Below are 20,570 nucleotides of genomic sequence, written 5' to 3'. Positions count from 1 at the left end.
AGATTAGTTTTGTTGAGAAGGTGTTTTGATAGCTGCTCGCAGGGGAGAAGCCAGCTTTGGTGGCCTGGTGACCAGATTCTCTGCCAGAGGAAGTGGCCAGTGGTGCAGGCAGGAGAACCATGGAAGGACAGAACAGCCCCGGGGCTGGGATGTTTCTAATGAAAGCTCCCCGTGGGGCTCTGGGACTTTCTGGGGCACCTGTCTGATTTCAGGAAGAACACAAACACTACAAACGACCTGATGTGACCAGAAGTCAGGGGGAGGAGCAGCGTTCTGTCACAGAAGTAGGTAAATTGAGGTAAGGCAGTGTGTGGGTGGGGAGGAGAAATGCTAAGAGAGGCATCCATGCACCTGTGAGTCCGTCGCTCCTGTCCCCGGGCAGCTGGCTTGTCCAGGAGGCAGAGCTGGCCAGCCCACTCTAAGGATTTTCTGCTATGTGCTGTTTATTGCTTGGTTAATTTCATATGGCTAAAATGATGGTGGAAACCTGGGGTCCATCCCATGGAGATGACACCTTCCAAAAGTCCTCCCTTTACAGAAGGACTAAATCCTTCACTCCAGTGTTGCAAATTTGTTCAGCCCCTATTGTGAGCCTTGACCAAGTCAGGGATTCCACATAAGGGGATAAGGGGATACAGTGCTGCCTTGGGGAGCTTGCTGTTTCGGGGCACGAGGGCAAAGTCACCAACAGCCCTGACACAGGAGCGTGTTCAGGCCCCACTCTGCCTGGGTGGGCAGGTGGAGGGTGAGAAAGGGCTTCCCGGAGAAGGTGACAATGAGGCAGGCAGGAGCAGGCGGAGCAGGGGCGGTAGGGGACAGCACTGCACACGAGAGCAGGGCATAGGGCAAAACACGTGAGTGTCTGGCATGTATCCCACTTGGTGGGGACGTGATGGGCCCAGTGGGTGCAAGTTTCTTAGAAGGAGCTTGAACTTCATAAGATGTGGGAGGAGCTTAAGTGGGGGCACCCTGTGGCTGGGAAGGGTAGGAGAGAATGTTATTCATATACATACACACATATATTCCTTCGCATATTCTTTTTCATTAGTTACAAAAGATATTGAATATAGTTCCCTGTGCTATACAGTAGGTCCTTACTTTTTATCTATTCTATATATAGTAGTTTGTATCTGCTAATCCCAAATGCCTAATTTATGCCTCGCCCTTTCCCCTTTGGTTCTCTACATCTGTGAGTCTGTTTCTGTTTTGTAAGTAAGTTCGTTTGTGTCATTTTATTTTTTTAGATTCTACATATAAGTGATATCATGTGATATCTGTTTTTCTCTGACTTACTTCACTTAGTATGATCATCTCAAGGTCCATCCATGTTGCTGCAAATGGCCTTATTTTATTCTTTTCTTATGCCTGAGTAGTACAGGGAAGATTACTGAAGCCATCCGGGTGAAATCTGAACTTGAACAGCTGTGGCTTTTCAACGTGAGCACTTCCCAATCTAAGAAATCTGGGAAAGTGGGAACCGAGGGCACTGGTCCCTAATGGTTCCTTGCGCCACTGATTCTGCTCTGATCCAGAGTGTTGGGCGTAAAAGCCAAATTCTCACAGTATTCGAATTAGATATTTGTATGAAGTGTGATAGACAATCTGGGACTCTGACCGAAGGCCCCACTCTCTCCCTGGAGTTCTTTCCTCTTGCTCAGAACAGGAACACACGTCCTGCACTCTGCCCGCCCGGGGCTGCGTTCTGGAGGCATGAGTCACTCTGTGTTAACCCGGTTTGATTCTCCAGCCTGTGGCGACATGACTCAAGAAACAGCAGAACAGTGAACTCGCCGGGCCTTACAGGAACATGGACTGGCCGTCGTTGGCAGCTCTGGGAAGGGGAGAAAGCTTCTCTTACTTACTAATGAGGACACCGAAAGGGTCAGAGCAACACAACTGCCCCAGTCCACAGAACATGCACACTGATGTGAGGCCAGGCCTGCTAGGACTTCTGGAAAGAGGCTCAGGAAGGGAGTGAGGGGCAGATCTTAAAGGAGATGCAGACCATGGAGAAGCAGGGGAGCAGGAAGGAGCCCGCCCCGGCCAGGGCCCCTGCCTTGGTAACGGTGCCAACTTGTAATCAGGCACTCAGTGCCCACCCATCGTGTGTGGGATGAACATTACACTTAAAGAAGATAAAACATTTTTTTTTTTAAAGTAAACTCTTTTTCTGGAGAGAGGAACTCATTATTTTTTATGCCTCCAATAAGATGACAATACACTTGGAAATTTAAAAATTACTTTAAAAAATGTCCTATTGAAAGATGTCAACAGGTAAATGATGATAAAACAGCAGACTTAAAAAAAAAAACAACAACAAATAAAAACACCAGAGCAGACTGACCTTTTTTACATCCCTCACCAGCAAATGAAGTGTGTTTGGTGGACCCAGTCTCTGAAAGAGAAACATTCAGCCATAATAAATATGTTTTCTTTCCTCTTTTAAGTCTTGGAGCAAAACCCTATTCTACTTTCTAGAATTAATGAATTGTGAGATTTGGGAGGTAACCCACTTGCAGCCCATTTCTTTTACGGGACAGGACTGGTTGTGGCTAAGAAGTATCTTGCATGTTCAGAAATATGTTAAATGTCTTTTATCGAATGATTTTAAAGAGCATCTTCTGATGTACAATAATGTGTTAAGAGTTCCCTGAGTTTTAGCAAGCCACCGCCAAGGACCACTTGGGCTACTTAACTTTTCAGAACAGGGAAGGAAAAGCAAATTCACATTGTAATAAGACAAGCCACAAGGATTTTATGCACTTTCCTTCTAGTATCTGGAGCTCTTTGCTGTGAAAACTTAGTTTTACATTTTTCATCAAAGCCTCATCAAAAGTGGGAGTCCCCAGGAACTCATGAGGGCTCACCCGGGTAACTTTTCACTCAGCTATTAATTTCGGGAGCTGGATTATGTCACATATAAACTAGTCCTCACGGACCACCTCTGAGTTAATACTACAGATAGAAGCGGCTGGCCAGCCTGGCGGAGGTTGGTAAGGATGGGAGCCTCTGCTGGCCGGTGTCAGGTGAGAACAGTTGCTGTTCAATGATGGGTCTCCAGCTGAAGCCGTGTTCTGATGGGGATGCTCACAGAGCACGTTTGTGCATCCATCGTAAGTACATCTAGAGGGCTAGCTTCCCTCGCTCTCCCTCCTCCTGGAACTCTCACCGTGTTGTACAGCTCTTCCAGTCTCGGGATGGTGAGAAAATGCTGCATGTTGACTCCATTTTCAATCAGGAGCTTCACGAAGTCCACGCGATCGAGGACCAGTGCGTCCAGCATGGCCTGCTCCAGAGCGTTCACCTGTGCGATCCCAAGAGCAAGGTGTGAGGGTGTCCCCCTCAACCCATGCCTCACAGCCTAGAACATCTGCACAAGGCTCTCTTTGCTCTTTGTCCCGAGTAAACACTCCCCATCGCCCCTCTCCTTCCTCCTTGGTTTGCCCCCACGTGTCTTATTAATGCATCAAAGTTTGACACATTAAAAACAAATTGGAAAGGATTCAAAATTACAGCCAAACTGGCATTGCTCTCCAGTTTCCAGGGTGAAAAAAAAAAAGTAAATAAAAGAGTTGATTAGTTGATTTAGTTGTAATATAAACATGAGAAAGAAACACCATGTAAGTTGTTGCATTCTTTTTAAAATAAAATTGCAATGGGGGAGGGTATAGCTGAGGTCCTGGGTTCAATCCCCAGTACTTCCATTAAATACATAGATAAATAATGAGGTCCTGGGTTCAATCCCCAGTACTTCCATTAAATACATAGATAAATAAACCTAATTACCTCCCCTAAATTTTTTTTTAATTTAAAAAACAAAAACAAAATTGCATTCAGTACTTAAATCTGCAAACTCCAATCTCCATAAACATTGCTTTCTGAGCTGGTGGAGCGTAACATTGTATATACTATGATTTATACTATGATTTATCACTTACGTCTGTTTCCTTTAACAATAATAGAACCTGCATGTCTCTGTCTAACAATGATACAACTCGGAATATTGTGAAGCCTTCTGCAGGGAGTTTGTTTCCGTGAATGAGAATGACTCCCTCCCCTCCCTCTGTGCCCCGTCCCCTATAGGCCATGTGCCACCAGGGTGAGTGACTACGATGACGCCAGTCACAGAGCACCAGAAAGGCCCAGCACCTGTCCTGCTGTGTCCTGACAGCCTCAAGCTTGGAACCACCAGGTGATGTGTGGCTTGGCGTCCCGGCCCAGCCGACTGTAGTTACCCCTACATCCCAACCATGGGCTCCGACTTTAGTTCCTGAGTTGCATGCATTCGGTAACTATCGGTTTGTTTCCCCGCATCAAACACCTGCGTGTCTGCCAGTCAGAGAGAGGCACTGCTGGGCAAGGTGCCCAGGCCTCCTTTCCAAGTGGTTTTGTTCTCTCTCACAGCAGGGATGCTCGGCGACTGGGACACCCTAACAGCCCCCTGAAATACTGATCAGTATTGGATGCTTCACCACTGCCTCCTGGGCTCAGGGCCCCTGGTAGGGCTGTAGCAAAGGCAACAAGGTCTATCCCTTCCCGCAGAGGAGGGTGACTGGCTTCGAGGCCCACGCACCCAGTTCAGCAGCTCGAGCTTCCGGGGGTCTGTTTCTTCCTCCACCTCCTCTTTCACCTTCCCTTTCTTCTTGCCTTTTCCTTTTCCTCTGCCCCCCTTGGTGGTCGCTGTGGGCGGCTTCTTCTCCTTCTCCGTGGCCTTGGTGTCCGTCGGGGGCGCCAGGCTTCCCAGGGGCTGCGGTCCACAGCAAGCAGAGTCGGGAAAGATATCAAAGCCGCCCGGGGGTCCCAGGACAAGCGCACGGACCGCCCCTCCTCTCTGCGCGCGTGCGCACACAGGTACAGGGGCTCACGTGCTTTCCTGCAAACATGTGCATCCACGCACAGACTTGTGCACAGGCACGCCTACTTGTGGGTACACACACACACACACACACACACACGGCTGTCTGATGGAGAAAGCCCTGATCTCATGACCACTGTTACTTACATGCCTGATAAAGTGCATTTATGTACTAAAAGTGGTTGACTTTTTTTCAATAAACTATAGTTGGTTTACAATGTTGTGTTAGTTTCTGCACAGTATAGTGATTCAGTTGCCATATATATATATTCCTTTCCATATTCTTTTTCATTATAGACTATTACAAGGTATTGACTAGAATTCCCTGTACTATACAATAGGACTTTGTTGTTTATTTATTTTATATATTTTATATATAGTAGTTAGTATAAATCCCAAACTCCTAATTTATCTCTCCCCCACCTTCCCCCTTTGGTAACCAGTTTGTTTCCTATGAGTCTGTTTCTGTTTTGTAAATAACTTCATTTGTGTCATTCTTTTAAATTCCACATATAGATGATATCATAATATTTGTCTTTCTCTGTGTGACCTCACTTAGTATAATAATATCTAGATCCATCCATGTTGCTGCAAATGGCATTATTTCATTCTTTTTTAACGGCTGAGTATTATTCCACTGTGATCGACCGATCTATCTATCTATCGATCTATCAATCTATCTCAAAACCACCATAAGATACAACCTCACACCTGTTAGGATGACCCTATTAAAAACAATGGGATTTGGCTAGAATGTGGAGAAATTGGAATCCCTGTGCACTATTGGAGGGAATGTAAAATGGTGCAGCAACTATGGAAAAGTTTAGCAGCTCCTCAAAAAATTAAAAATAGAATTACCCTATGATCCTGCAATTCCACATCTGGGTATATGCCCCAAAGAATTGAAAACAGGGTCTTGAAGAGACATTTGTACCCCCATATTCAGAGCAGCATTATTTAAAATAGCCAAAAGGTAGAAGCAACCAAGTGTCCATCAATAATTGAATGGATAAGCAAAATGTGATCTATACATACAATGGAATATTGTTAAGCCTTAAAAAAGGAAGGAAACTCTAACACATGCCACAGAATGGATGAACCTGGAGGACATTATGTTCAGTGAAACCAGCCAATCACAAAAGGATAAATATTGCAGAATTCTACTTGTATGAAGAACATAAGAGTAGTTAAATTCATAGAGACAACAAGCAGGAAGGAGATGCCAAGGGCTGGTGGAGGGAAATGCGGGGTTAGTGTTTAATGGGTGCAGTTTCAGTTTTGTAAAACAGAAAGTGTACTGTGGATGGATGGTGGTGGTGATGGTTGCACAACAATGTAAATGTACTTAATAGCACTGAACTGTAGTCTTAAAAATGGTTAAGATGGTGAATTTCACTTAAATATTTTTTACCACAATAAAAAAATTGGGAACAAAGCAAAAACAAGGTGATACAGTAGTTGGAAAAAACCAAACCAAAACAAAGGAAAAGGTCAGAAGGAAAAAGCAAAAAATGCTAACCACATATTGTGAAGCGTTCAAGCAGCCCTGTCAATAACCCACAAGGGGAGGAACTGATACCCTTAGTCAACAGCCAGACTGAACTCACCATCTATATAGTGAGCCATCCTGAAGTGGATCTTCCAGCCCCAGTCAAGCTATCGAATGAATGCAGCCCTAGCCTATAGGGAGACGGGGCTGCAGCCTCATTAGAGCCCCTGAGCATGACATACCCAGCTAAACCATTCCCAAATTAGCTAGCTCCACTTTACCAGAAAGGTCTTCCCTGGTGTCTCCATAAGAATTAGTTCCCCCACTTCTCTCTCAAGGAAATGTGCATTTTCCTTCTTAGCACTTACTCCAATTTACAATCCAGTATTTATCTGGTTGATTACCTGCTTCCTACCTGCCTCCTTCCTCCCCCATGTCCACCCGATACCACACAGAGAAACGTGTAAAGGCTGTAGCCATTCTGTTTTAGTCACCCAGGTGTTCCCAGAGCCTAGCATAAGGCTTGGCTCACAGGGAGTGGTTGGCCAGCATTTGTGAAGTGGATGAGTCAGTAAAAACAGAATGTTTTTTAAAAGTTGGGTTTTGGTTCAAGAAAGTCAGAGAAGAGCTTAGTTCTACCATTTGCTGCTGCTGAAATCAAGTCCCTGTAAAAACGAGTTCCCTTACTGAGTGTATGATTAATCTCTCTATCCAAAACTTTATTCCCTTTCCTGTCCAACTCCTGTTCCTCTCAGGATTGATGAGTGTTAAAGAAAAGATGTATCTGCTGAAGAGAAATGGAAACATATGTCCACACAAAACTTGCACATAAATGTTCCTAGCAACACTATTCATTGTTCTCAGGCAAGAACTGGAAGCAAATATCCATCACATGGTTAAAAAATAAAAATAAAAATAAAAATAAAAATAAAAATAAAAATAAAAATAAAAAGGACTCCTATGAAAGAGTGAGCTGTAAACAGACCTGAATGAGGATTCCAGAACAACATGTAAATGTTAACTGTCTCCTCCATGAAAAGGTGAGGCTGATTGAAGCAGGGATGTGGACGGTATCGGGAAAGGAAGGACAAGGATAGAGTTACTAACATCTTCATTTTACAACATGGGAGATTAAAGCTGATGAAACATGCAGATGGTTTAAAGCTATCAAGACAATAAAAGAATTAAACATAGATTTATCAAACCTGGGAGGGGCAGGCAGGGCAGACAGTGCAAATGAGCTACTTCTTTCTGTTCCTGAGTAGAGAACTGAAGGACACGTCTACCGATGATTAATCACATGTCTACCCATCAACGTACGGAGGCACCGGCCAGGAAACCGGATCATGGAGACAGTTACGTACATGCCTTTGGGAGATTGGGCACAAGGGCTCCACTTTTACAGGATGCTCTGCTTTTTGATTTGCTTTTCAAACCACACTTATGATAATTGTGAAAAATGAAATGCATTTTGTGGTGATATGCCAAGCTTGTTTTGAGAAATATAGTTTTTCAGGCCTGACATGAACTCTAGACATTCCAATCCCCTTTTGAAGGAACAGAGCCCTTTTTACAACAAAAATTTACCCTGAGTCCCAATCTACAAAACCCATCAAAGAAGCTGCTTTGATTGAAGGAGTGGGACGCTAAGGGCTGCTGATCACACGTGCTCATTATGCACACACACTCCTACACCACACTCACGTACAGCCACACACACACGTGCACGCACACACAGACACGCGCACACATCAATTTCCTTATATTTATGCCACACACACAGATCCCACGCACCACACATATGCTAAACCATAGCCTACATCACATGGCACACATCCATCCACACACGCATCACACACCCTGTACACATGCTACACACAGAGACACACACAATACATCAAACCACACACATACACACCACACCCCAAGAACCACATACAAAGATCACACACACACACAAACACACACACAGAGTTCCGTAGGCCACTGGGGTTTCATAAAACAGAGTTTGAAACATTAATGCTTTCAGTTCAATCATTATATTTCATTTTAATGAGCTATTTTCTTTCTTCTTTTTCTTTAAAAGGGTGGAAAAAAACCCCTATGTTCACCAGCAATGATGAAATATTCAGTGGCTCTTACTTCAGGAGCACTGGTTAGATCATGGACATAGAAAAAAACTATGGTTACCAAAGGGGAAAGGAGGGGCAAGGATAAATTAGGAGTTTGAGATTAACATATACACACATTACTATATATAAAACAGATAAACAATAAGGATCTACTATATAGCACAGGGAATTATACTTAATATCTTGTAATAACCTATAATGGAAAAGAACCTGAAAAGAAAATATATGTGTATGTATGTGTATAACTGAATTGCTTTGCTGTACACCTGAAACTAACATTGTAAATCAACTACATTTCAATAAAAAGTAAAAATTAAAAAAAAAAAAGAAGACTGGTTTGAATCTGAAGTTAGTGCTAGCAACTCTTACTTCTTGCTGGTTCTTTGAAGTTGAATAGCAACGTCTGATAATCTTAACGATTACAGCTGGGGCATCAGAAGCTCCAGATAACATCCTGAGATCCTGACACCAGGGAAGACGTATGAATACATCACCTGTACACAGTCACGGGGAATGGTAGGAACTGAGAAACACCGAGTCTCACCGGCCAGCGGGGCCCAAAGACAAAGATCTGGCTCCGAGCTATGTCAACGCGATTCCAAGCCAGCGCCAGGCTCAGCTGGTCCGGAGCCGATGCGTTCGTTCCTGGAAGGTCAGAAACGGGGCATTTCTCACTCCAGGCCTGGACCGCCCTGGGGCGCAACATCGGCCTTAAGGATTAAGCAGGCTGCTTTTTCTCCTCCCCCTGAGTAATCACTCAGGTTCCCAAAGCTGAGGACTTCGTATTCTCAAGGGCTGCCTAGGGGCAGGGAAAAGGCAACTTCTTTCCATGCCATCTCAGCATGGTCTCCCTGGGAGGAACTGGAAGGAAGCCAGGGACTCTGGGACCCTCATCTGCAAGAGGATAGGAGCCCTGGGGCTGTCCAGACATTGTCCAGGCCGAGGGGGAGCACCGCCCAAGAGGGCCAGCCCTGATCACTGAAAGATGCACCCCCAGGCAGGCGCCTGGAAGCTGACTCCTCCCCCTTCCTCCTGCCCCTGCCCATCCCCTTCTCAATGTAGAAGAGAGGTAGGGGGAAGGGTGTTCTAGAGTGACCCTGTGAGTGGCCAGGTTGTCCCTGGCAGGGACTGTCGTCAGGAGCAAGCTAGGGAAATCAGATAGGGCACGGCAGGATACCGGGATCGCAAATGAAAGATCGTTTCACATTTACCCTCTGTGAGTTCAAACCTGTAATGAACTAGTTGCCAACGGAAACTGGTCCTTGACTTCAGCCCATCATGGTCCATGTGTCCCCATGGAAAAGACCCCTCCCAAGAAACCCATTTGAGCCTCACCTTCTTACTGGAGCTGTGTACTGAGATCTAGGCAGCCTGGCTGCTGGGTTCCACCACCAATAGACACAGTTCCCGGCAGGAGGAGAGGGAGAGGGGTTTCCCAGCCATGCAAGGAGTCCCGGGGAGGCCAGCACTAGAAGGACAGGAGTCACCCTTTCCTGAGAGCTCACCTTTCAGCAGGGCGGTTAAAATCGCCATCTCGATGTCTTGCTGACCCTCAGAACCCATTCGAAATACAGTGACCTGAAAACAAGTTAATCGTCAAAAGACCAAGTAAAGCAAAGTGGAAAATGGGAGGGAGAGTCGGAAAGTTGTTAAAAGTAGAAACACGGGGGCTGAGTTTAACCAGATGACCGGGAGAGCAAAATAATTTTACATCAGGAGCTTTGGATTTCCATCAGTGAAAGCATCGCTCATCCTGGATTTGGAACCCTTGCCTGGGTCTTATTTTATTATTTACCCCCTCTGGAGCCAAGGGAGCCCATTCAGTGGATGTAGACTCCAATATCTAAATGCCTAACCGAGGTGACAAAATCATCTTTACTCAGATTTGATGTGTTTGTAGGAAACTTGTAGATTCAGAATTTTTTTCCCAGTCTATAGTTTGTCTGTTTCACTTTGCTGATGGTATTTGTTGCTACAGAGAACATTTTTTTCTTTAATTAAAAATTTTTTTTCTAGTGGAGATACTGGGGATTGAACCCAGGACCTCATGCATGCTAAGCATGCCCTGCCACTGAACTATTTCCCTCTCCCCAGATTTAGAATTTTGAAGAGGCTCTCTTCTGTGTGCCACCAGAGTGCCTAGTCCTTATAAGCATAATCAAAGGGGTAAAGAGTGGGACGTATTAGTGTATTTGGAAAATGAAGTGTAGAATTGTATGTGCACACCGAAAATCATGGTATATGTCCCTGCTCAATGCTTTAAATCTGATTGATATCATGAGCCTCAGAATTGATGGGAGGTAGCCTGACGTCACCTGACATTTACAGGATCTGAAAGCACCTCGGTCCCTCCTCTGAAGAGAATCTACCTGTTCTTACCCTGCCTCCCTCCCACGGACCGAACTGCCAGTCGGGTCAGGATCTGGAAAGCACCTCTTGGAAAAGGGTGAACTAAAATTTAAACTACTCGATCCTGCACACATATGGGCAGAATTAGAAAGGAAACTGAATTCTCTCTACGTGATGCTGGTTTGGAAATCAACTCACGACACTTACGAGTTCTTTCTTTTTCATGCACTCCATTATAACTGCCAGCAGCTGATGTGACTGTGCCTTGTTGTAATTAAATGTTTTCTGAACGGTAACGAGAAGCTGGTCCCTGAGGGAGTCATTGATTATCCTGTTCAGGGGAAAAGCGAAAGAGAAGAAAACCACACAAGTGAAATCTGTGCATGAATAAATCAGACTTCTTTAGGTCCATCTGGTATCTTTGATTTGGGACTTTACCATTGGAGGATATCCTGGGTTGGAAGACAAAAAGGGACTATGGTCAAAAATTACGTTCACACTAGTCCTAAATTCCAGGCTTGTTGAAAACCTTATAAGGGAAAATGGAGTTGGAAGAGAGCGTATCTCCCCCACCGAGAAGGAATTTGTAAGAAACATCATGGTCCTGAGAGCTTCCTCACATGCTGATCTTGGGAAGTGGGAGAGGAGAGCTAGTAAATCTTTTCCATTTTGTGTTTTTGGGATGGCTAAATGGATCATGATTTCCTCTGGGAAGTTGAAGACCCACCCTTTGAAACATGTCAGAAATCCTACCCGCCTTCTTCGGAGCACTTGTGTGCGAAAGACAGGATGTCCGAAGCCCGGCCGCTGCCGTCGCAGACCACCACGGGGACTGGAGGGTCTTCTCGGAGATATTCCAAGACGATGGAAACCACATTAGGACCCCCTTCCACCACGAGGGCCACGACGGGCACACCCTGCCCCAGTCCTGCAACACACACCGCATGCACACTCAGACCACGGTCACAACCCCACCCGCTCACTCCCTCTGAAACATGGCAAAGAGGAAAACCTTTGTGCCTGGGTGAATGCTTATGTGGACTTAGTGTTCACCGGGAGACCTGGGGGAACTTAGGATGTGATGGCTGCTTTCATTCTTTTATTCAAACCTCACATTATGACTTTATTGGAAAAACCAGAGCCTAAAAATTACGAACTTTCCAGATCATGTGTGATTAAACTCCACGTGTAACTCACCTGGTTGACGGGCTACTTCAAGGTGAGATGTGAGAAACACTGAAGATTCTTCTTGCTAAAAGAATACCCGCCTACTGGTGGGGAGAGTAGAGCTCGAGTTGTAGAGCATAGCTCGTGTGGTAGAGTGCGTGTTTAGCATGCATGAGGTCCTGGGTTCAATCCCAGTACCTCCTCTAAAGATATATAAATCTAGTTAATTACCTCCCCTGCCTCAAAACCAAAAAAAAAAAAAAAAAACAAAACCAAAAAAAAAACCCAACAAACCTGCCTACTTCCCTGCCCCAGGTAAGATTTCCACCCTGGGTGTCTGTCCCTTAAAGAATGACACGGTGAGAGGTATCTGGACCAGCGCCAGCTGAGCTTCGTTCAATGCCTGGCCTCTCATGTATTAGCCTGAAGAAGTGGGGCCAATCACCAGGCTGCCCTGAACTACAGAGGGTCATCCATAAAAGGTGAATCATTAGCGTGCCTCTTCTACCTCCTAAAGGAGCAATAGGTATAAAGGGTAAGATAAGAAAATGATTGGCTCTCAAGGTATTTTGTAAACCTCAAGTGGTGGATAAATGTGGAATATTGTAGTAGTGGCTGATTCTACCTCCAGTGCCTGGAACAGGCAGTGAGTCATCTCAAAAGGCAGGTCCATGGACCATCATTAGCCTGTCAGTTAATAATTTGTCCCCAGAGTCCTCCTGCTGTCTCTAATGGGTAATAGGACTTTTTGGGAACATGGTAGGACAAGCTAACTTAAAAATTTTTTTTTTTAATTTTTAATCTTTTGGGGGGGAAATAATTAGGTTTTTCTATTTATTTACCACTTTTGGTGGAGGTACCAGGGATTGAACCCAGGAACTCATGTATGCTAGGCATGCACTCTCTACCACTGAGCTATAGCTGCCCTCCAGGACAAGCTAATTTTGGTGGAAGAACCAGAAGGGTGGACTCTGGGAAGAAGGAGCATCACAAGAAGCTGAGATTCTGGAGAGGGAAGGTAGTGGGAGGGGAGGAACAGCAGAGACCAATTTGCCTACTTCCTAATTTCACACCAAACTGGACACAACAGACTATATTCTGAGCATGTTTCACCAGGAGTCCATTTGTTGTGTTGGAAGTTATTCGATCAACGTTAACAGATGGCAAATAGGAGACATGTCCCTGGTCTCACGGTTCTGAAGGCCTTCAGATAAAATCTGTCAGCCCTGTTGGAAGAAGTTCTAAGAATTTCAAGTGGGGGAATTCAGAGTTTCTGGTTTGCTTCCACAATGCATTTCAACAGTCAGGAGCTCTTAAATATTTTGAAAAACTTTACCACCTCCTCCCAGAGTAATCTCTGGTGGATTCATTGCAGCAGTTATGTGTTGAGGGTCTGCTCTGTGCCGGGCAAGCCCTGGCCAAGACGACATGGACCCCGCCCTTCAGATGTCCAACCCCAGCAAGGCCTGGCATTCTAGATCTTCAGGACTACAGTGGCCAAATCACCTTTCCTAGGGACAGCGGAGAGCTGGTTCTTCGTGGTTGAGGCTGGACCCCTGAAGCTCCGTGCTGTGGGAGGTGACGACTGAGCACCCCTTTGCTGTCCCTGCCCCACTCAGAGCCCTGGGCAAAGGATGACAAAGGGAAGCCCACAAGTCACACGGCCAGGGGAGGCTGGGTGTTGTGAACACGCACATGGCCAGGACAGGCGAAATGTGAGAGCCATCAGCCAGGGAGCTGACCCCCGGAAACCCACAACTCCTCATACAGGCCACCTCGTTCTTACCACTTATGCAGCCTCACAGTCCCTTTAATTATGACTTATGATGAGCATTTCGCAGGCCTGGGTTGTCTTTCCCAATCTTACCAGTCATGGTTACAACAAAATAATTCTTAGGATCATTCGACAATTGCTTGGCAATAAGAATTGCTGGAGTATGAACATGTGCCAAGAAATGACACCGGTTTTATTTTAATTCTAACCAGTTGTTATGACCGTTTCATCTGGCTGAGGTTTATTCCTTTTTCTTTAGCTTGACCTCAGCATCCTCTGGACAGTGGCAGCTTCCCTGTAGGGCCGTGCCCCCTGGACCAGCACAGGGGGAGGGTTGTCCTATTGGGAGCAGACGGCTCCTGCCAGCCTTTCCAGAGACTTCCCCACCTGGCCCATCTTAGTCTGTGTGAGACCCAGAGTTACAGAGATATTTAATGATCACAGAGTACTTCGTTGATAGAAGGAATCATACTAAGTCTTTAAGTGAGGAATGTGTTTCCTGTTCAGACATTTAACAAGTATGACAGTAATCACAAGGAATGAGAACCACTGGTTGGCGTGGTCCCATCACCAAGAACACAGCTGCAGGGCTGTTTCTCGGGTCCACTCTCCTTGTGAACTTGGGGCAAAGCATCACAGTGTAGCTCAATAAGCATGATTTGGTAGGTAGCTAAGGTCTCACTGAGTCATCTCCAGACAATCAAACAAGAATTGGGGTTAAGGCTCTAAATACCGTCCGATAGTTTCCTTTTCAGTCTGGCTTTCGCAGCAGCCCAGTGCCCGTGGCCCTCACCAGAACTTACTGGTGTTGATCTTCTGCAGGGAGATGTGCTTTTCCAGCTGCCTCCGCAGCTTCACCTCGGCACCGTACTTGCCCACCGTGCCGTTGTCGGCCAGGATGAAGTGTGTGTGGGAGTTGTTGAGCACAGAGAGCTTGCTCAGAGGATTGGACATGGTCTGGTACACACGTGTTACCTGACAGAAGGCACAACACAAATCAGAGCTGCAGAACTTACAGAGAACTAACAGAGGAAGCAGGAATACACAGATGTGCAGTGACTGCTTCATCAAATTGCGCACTTAAGCCTACTCTCACTTTCCTAGCCTCTCCATTGAAGGGTCCTTTGTTTTTTGCAAATGTTTATACTAAATTAGAAAAAAAAGATTTTTGATAAAGACAACCAAATATCTGAGATAATTATGACCCAGCAAGTGCAATCCTAGACATTTGTCGCAGAGAAATAAAAAACTTACGTTAATACAAAATCCTGTACAGAAATGCTTATAGCATCTTTATTTGTTTTTGTTTTTGTTTTTGTTTTTGTTTTTGTTTTAATTGAAGTATAGTTGATTTATAATGTGTTAGTTTCAGGCATACAGTACAGCATAGTGATTCAGTTATACACACATATATTCCTTTTCATATTCTAGTTATTACAAGCTATTCAATATGGTTCCCTGTGCTATACAGTAGGACTTTGTTGTTTACCTATTTTATATATAATAGTTTGTATCTGCTAATCCCAAACTCCTAATTTACCCCTTTCCCCCATTTGGTAACCATCAATTTGTTTTATGTCTGTGAGTCTGTTTCTGTTTCGTACATAAGTTCATTTGTATCATTTTTTTAGATTCCAAAAATAAGTGATACCATATGATATTTGTCTTCCTACTCACTTCCCTTAGTATGATACTCTCTAGGTCCATCCATGTTGCTGCAAATGGCATTATTTTATTCTTGTGTATGACTGAGTAATACTCCATTGTATATTTTATACCACAGCTTCTTCATCTAGTCATCTGTCGATGGACATTTAGGTTGCTTCCATGTCTTGGCTATTGTAAATAGTGCCTCTGTGAACACTGGAGTGCATGTATCTTTTTGAATTAGCATTTTCTTCAGATATATGCCCAGGAGAGGGATTGATGGATCATACGGTAAGTTTATCTTTAGTTTTTAAAGGAATCTCCATACTGTTTTCCGTAGTGGCTGCACCAATTTACATTCCCACCAACAGCGTAGGAGGGTTCCCTTTTCTCCATACCCTCTCTAGCATTTATTGTTTGTGGGCTTTTTAATGATGGCCATTCTGATCAGTGTAAGGTGATACCTCAGTGTAGTTTTAATTTGCGTTTATCTGATAATTAGTGATTTTGAGCATCTTCTCGTGTGCCTGTTGGCCATCTGGAAGTCTTCACTGAAGAAATGTCTGTTTAAGTCTTCTATATGGCAGCTTTATTTGTAATAGCCAAATGGTGAAATCTACAATTACATCCAAATAAAGATGGATTTCTACAAACAGCCAATGTCTGGGTAGAAAACACTTACATCCTTTCCAACCAGGTCTTCCTTATTCTCCACGATGCCCCAGGGAGCAATTCCGATGGCACAGACCCGGCCTCTGGACTTGGACGAGTGGTCTTTCAAGGCATCCCCCACGTGGCTGATGACACCTGGGAGCAGCCATGAGTCATACCTGTAGGCCCCTTACCTCCCATCAAAACACTATTCATGAACTTTAGGGACCCCTTCACCAGCCATTCCATTCCCTACAGAACAGGGTTGGGACATCACAGTCTTCATCATTAAAAGAAACTATACTGAAAATCTCAGCTCGCCCTGGCTAGTCATCCTGCATTAGCTCCTAGAAAAGGGAAAACAAAACCAGAAACCCAAGCAACTGTGCCAGGATTTCCTTTACATGTTTCCAAGACCTGAGGATGGAAGTTACAGGGGTGTCTTGGCTGCCTTCAACTAAAGTTGAGAGTCAGACTGCCTGGCATGTCCCTCAACCTCTCTGTGCCTCAGTTCCCTCCCCTATAGGATGGGGAAAGGACTCGGGGGCCTCAGTGAAAACGAGGCTTGTACAGGGCTCAGTTCCAGGAATGACACGTAGGAGGGCCAGAAATGCTGACGATTCTCACCATCATACCAAAATGAAAAATGAGCCACTGAATAAAGGTTTCATTTCTCCTATTAATATTACCAGGATACTGTATTTTTTTTTCATGGAGGTGCTGGGTATTGAACCCAGGACCTTGTGCATGCCACCCATGTGATCTACTACTGAGCTAAACCACTGCCTCCCCCCCCCATATGGTTTTCTTTTTTTTTTATCTTAATTATCCAAAAGCTCTTTGGAAGCCACAATGAGCTCTGGGTCTGTCTGCTGACAGCAAGGGGAGAGGACCTGCTCTTACCGGTGCTGACACCCCCAGTGAAGATCCAGGCCCCGGTGGTCATGGCAGCCTTGATCAGACCTTTCCCAAAGACCTGCTTCAGCTTGGGCTGCATCTCAAAGTTCTGGAGGCCTCCGTGCACAGATATTAAGAGCTTGGGGAGTTCCAGCTGCCAGTCTCTCACCATGAGATGAAGCAGTGAATCCGGCTTGGTGTCATGGGACACCCGGATGTACTGCAAAAAAGTGTGTGGGTCTCAGCATATGTTCTTCGGTTTTTTTGTTTTTTAAATAATGTCTCATTTAAAAAAATCATTTTTAATAAATTAAAAAAATAAATTAAAATATTTTTTTTAAATGAAGATACTGGGGGATTGAACCCAGGACCTTGTGCATGCTAAGCACGTTGTACCACTGAGCTCTACCCTCCCCAGACCTGTTCTTGGTTATGGCCACCTTATTCTCATGTCGGAGGGAACAGGGCTACTGCTCGTCTCTGAGCAGCAGCTGCTGGCTTTCTCTCCAGAGGGGCTTGGGACCCTTTGTGCGAGTCTGCAGCCAAGCAATGGAAAGGAACTGTGAAGGGTGGCCAGCTTTAACAAATAAAAAGACAGAATGCCCAGTGAAACTGGAATATTATGTGCACAATGAAAAATGTTGCAGTGTGAGTATGCCTCATGCAGTATTTGGGACAGACTTATGCTAAAAAGTTATCCATTGGTTTTCCTGAAGTTTAAATATAACTGGATGTCCTGTATTTTACTTGGCGGCCCTAATCTTGAAGGCATCAATTCCAAAGCTGGCTCAGCTAGAATGTGGCTCCAGAGGTTGGACAGGACTTTGCTGAGGGAGTGGTCCACTGGTCGCGCTGAGTGGGTGCTGGGAATGGGGATCCCGGGCCAACATCTGGGCTTGAGCGAGGTTAATGGTTGGATGCCTTGGACCTATAAACTACTTTTTTGTGTCCAGGCTGGGATGCAGGGGGCCTTTCCAAAGGCCCCTATGGTGTGGTATTTGGAACACAACCACATTTCATCTGAACAATGATGACAGGCCGGTGAAATAAAATGAAACACCAAAAATGGTCTGACCGGGGACGTGGGAGTCCTATTCAGAATTAGCTGAAAGGGCTCACAGTGCTGATGCCTCCCCCTCTGGCAGGGCTCGTCAGAAAGGCCGAGGACACTCCCTGTTTACACGCAAATGTGAAAGACCTTGGTCTTCTTGGGCCAGCTGAACACAGGCCCAGGGAGGCGGTGGATGGACTTCAGAGGGAAATATTTCCAGACACTCCTCACCCATTTAAAGTGGGTTAAATGTCCACAGTTATGAAAAACAAAACCCCAAACAACCCTAAAAATCCAATAACCTAATTCATCTCTCATCATTGGAGCCAGAGTGATAAGTATGGTTTCAGAGTTGGGCTGGACTGTGACCTGTGGATTCACAATCTTTTTTTTTTTCCCCAATTTTTTTTGTTGGGGAGATAATTAGGTTTATTTATTTAATTTTTTTTAAATGGAGGTACTTGGGATTGAACCCAGGATCTCATGCAGGCTAAGCATGTGCTTTACCATTCAGGTATACCTTCCCCCCTGTGGATTCACCATCTTGATATGGATTTAAAAGACGTTACATGTTCTTTATCCTAGTGCCCAGTTTCCAAACCTCACAACTAAAAAGTCGAAAGTGCAGATAGATTTCTTCCCTTTGCAATGAAGTATCTAGGAGGATTGAGTCACATCCCCGAAAATAGACACAGGTGTCTGCAGTCTGGGAGTCTGAGAGGCTGGGCCTCTGATGGAGGCTGCGGACTCTGGGGCATCCCTTCCCAAGGCCTCTCTTACCATGGCTTTATTGGAGCATCCGCCCCCCTGGAATTCAAGAATCCCATAGGAATCCGTTGGGTAGCTCTGGGTGTGTTTGCCGACAGACCATTTTTCGGGTTGAGTCTCCACCTGTTTGTTTTCCTCTCCATTTTTGCTGGATGTTACACTTGGCAGAGGGGGAATATGCTGGTTGGTCAGCTGGCCACAGCAACATCTGAAAACAAAGGCAAAGCTCTCTCTTTCTAGAACCTTTTTCTCCTTAAGACAGGTTATCCTGAACAGAAGCATATAGCACCTTACCTACCCACCTTTACTGGGGACAGAAATGCCCCTTATAATATCCTTTTTTTGGATAATCAATGCATATCTGAATATTTTAAACACATCAGACTAAACACATTGGAGGGTCGCCTTTCCTTACTGAACACATTTTAACTCTTTTCAATGTCTTGACAAAATAAGTATGGGCATCAATTACTGAACATTCTGTAACAAAGTACAATCACCCCCTCCGATGCAGAGTTGACCTGCAAGGATTTTTCAATATTCTTGAATTCTGTTGCTTAGTAAAACATTTCTCTACACAAATAATGTGGAAAGTAAATTTGTTTTGCTGCTCATGTGTCTGGTGTCATTTCAAAGAATCTTTTGCCAAATCCAGTAAGTGAAGACTTACTCCTCTGTTGTTGTCTAAGAGTTTTATAGTGTTAGCTCTTACATCTTACATTTGATGCCTTTGGAGCTAATTTTTACATATGGTGTGAGGCCGGGACTTAAATCCATTCCTTTGCATGTTGATTTCCAGTTGTTCCAGCAACATTTGATGAAGAGACCAGTTTTTCCTCATTAGTTTCGGCAAAGTTGCTGGAAAAATCAATTGGTTATAGGTGTGTGGGCTTACTTCCAGACTTTGAATTCTGTTCCATTGGTTTGTATGTCTATTTTTATGCCAGTACCACAAAACTTTGATTAGCGTATGTTTGCAGTAAGTTTTGAAATCAGGTTAACGTGAGTCCTCCTACTTTGTTCTTTTTCTGTAAGATTATTTTGGCTGTTCTGGAAATTCCTTATCAACTATCAATATAGTTTAGTACTTGCAAATTTTACTACACTTTTTTCATATATGCGTAGGGAAGTGGTAAGGATTATAAATTCAATTTGAGTAAAGTTCAAAACCACGTATTTTATGATGAAGGGCCTTTAATTTAAGATGGCCAAAGCACTGATACCATGTATTTGCTCTAAAGAGGATTATAGGAGTTTAATTTTTCTGATACGAAAAGTTACTTAATAAAGACTTGTTTCCATTAACTTGAAAAAAATCAACTGGTCAATTTCTATAAAGCATTCAACTGGAATTCTGATAGAGATTGCATTGAATCTGTAGATCATTTTGGGAGTATTTCCATCTTAACTAAATTAAGTCTTTTAATCTATGAGTGTAGAATGCTTTTCCAATTAATTGGATCTTCATTAATTTCTTTCAACGATGTTTTATACTTTTCAGATACAAGCTTTGTAATTCTTTTGCTAAGTTTATCCCTAGGCATTTTATTCTTTTTGATGCCATTGTGTATGGACTTGTCTTGTTAGTTTCATTTTCATATTGCTCATTGCAAGTAGGTAGAAATGCACATGATTTTTCTATGTTGACTTTGTATGCTGCAAACCTGCTGAACTCGTTTATTAGTTATGATAGTTTTTTAGGGATTCCTTAGGATTTTCTATATACAAGATTGTGTCATCTGCCAATAAAGATGGTTTTACTTCTTCCTTTCCAATATGGATGCCTTTTA

General features: G+C 44.3%; 1 protein-coding gene across 1 annotated transcript in view; it reads right to left on the bottom strand.

The window, feature by feature from the left end:
* Positions 1-19,064, bottom strand: part of TRPM1 (transient receptor potential cation channel subfamily M member 1) — a 57,746-nt gene extending 38,682 nt beyond the window's left edge. The window contains exons 1-11 of the mRNA XM_064480507.1: positions 18,793-19,064; positions 16,968-17,181; positions 16,096-16,220; positions 14,570-14,741; positions 11,579-11,753; positions 11,033-11,156; positions 9,982-10,054; positions 9,021-9,121; positions 4,574-4,747; positions 3,170-3,304; positions 2,345-2,395 (exon numbers count right to left, since the gene is read on the bottom strand). Of these exons, the coding sequence (XP_064336577.1) occupies positions 2,345-2,395; positions 3,170-3,304; positions 4,574-4,747; positions 9,021-9,121; positions 9,982-10,054; positions 11,033-11,156; positions 11,579-11,753; positions 14,570-14,741; positions 16,096-16,220; positions 16,968-17,181; positions 18,793-19,062 (1,614 nt within the window). The 5' untranslated portion in view covers positions 19,063-19,064. The remainder of the gene's footprint in view (positions 1-2,344; positions 2,396-3,169; positions 3,305-4,573; positions 4,748-9,020; positions 9,122-9,981; positions 10,055-11,032; positions 11,157-11,578; positions 11,754-14,569; positions 14,742-16,095; positions 16,221-16,967; positions 17,182-18,792) is intronic.
* Between the last annotated feature and the right edge of the window lie 1,506 nt (positions 19,065-20,570).

The sequence above is a fragment of the Camelus dromedarius genome, chromosome 29 (genome assembly GCF_036321535.1).
Source record: "Camelus dromedarius isolate mCamDro1 chromosome 29, mCamDro1.pat, whole genome shotgun sequence".
Lineage (NCBI taxonomy): Eukaryota > Metazoa > Chordata > Mammalia > Artiodactyla > Camelidae > Camelus > Camelus dromedarius.
The sequence above is the reverse complement of the archived record's forward strand: the minus strand, read 5'-3'. Positions and strand labels throughout refer to the sequence as shown.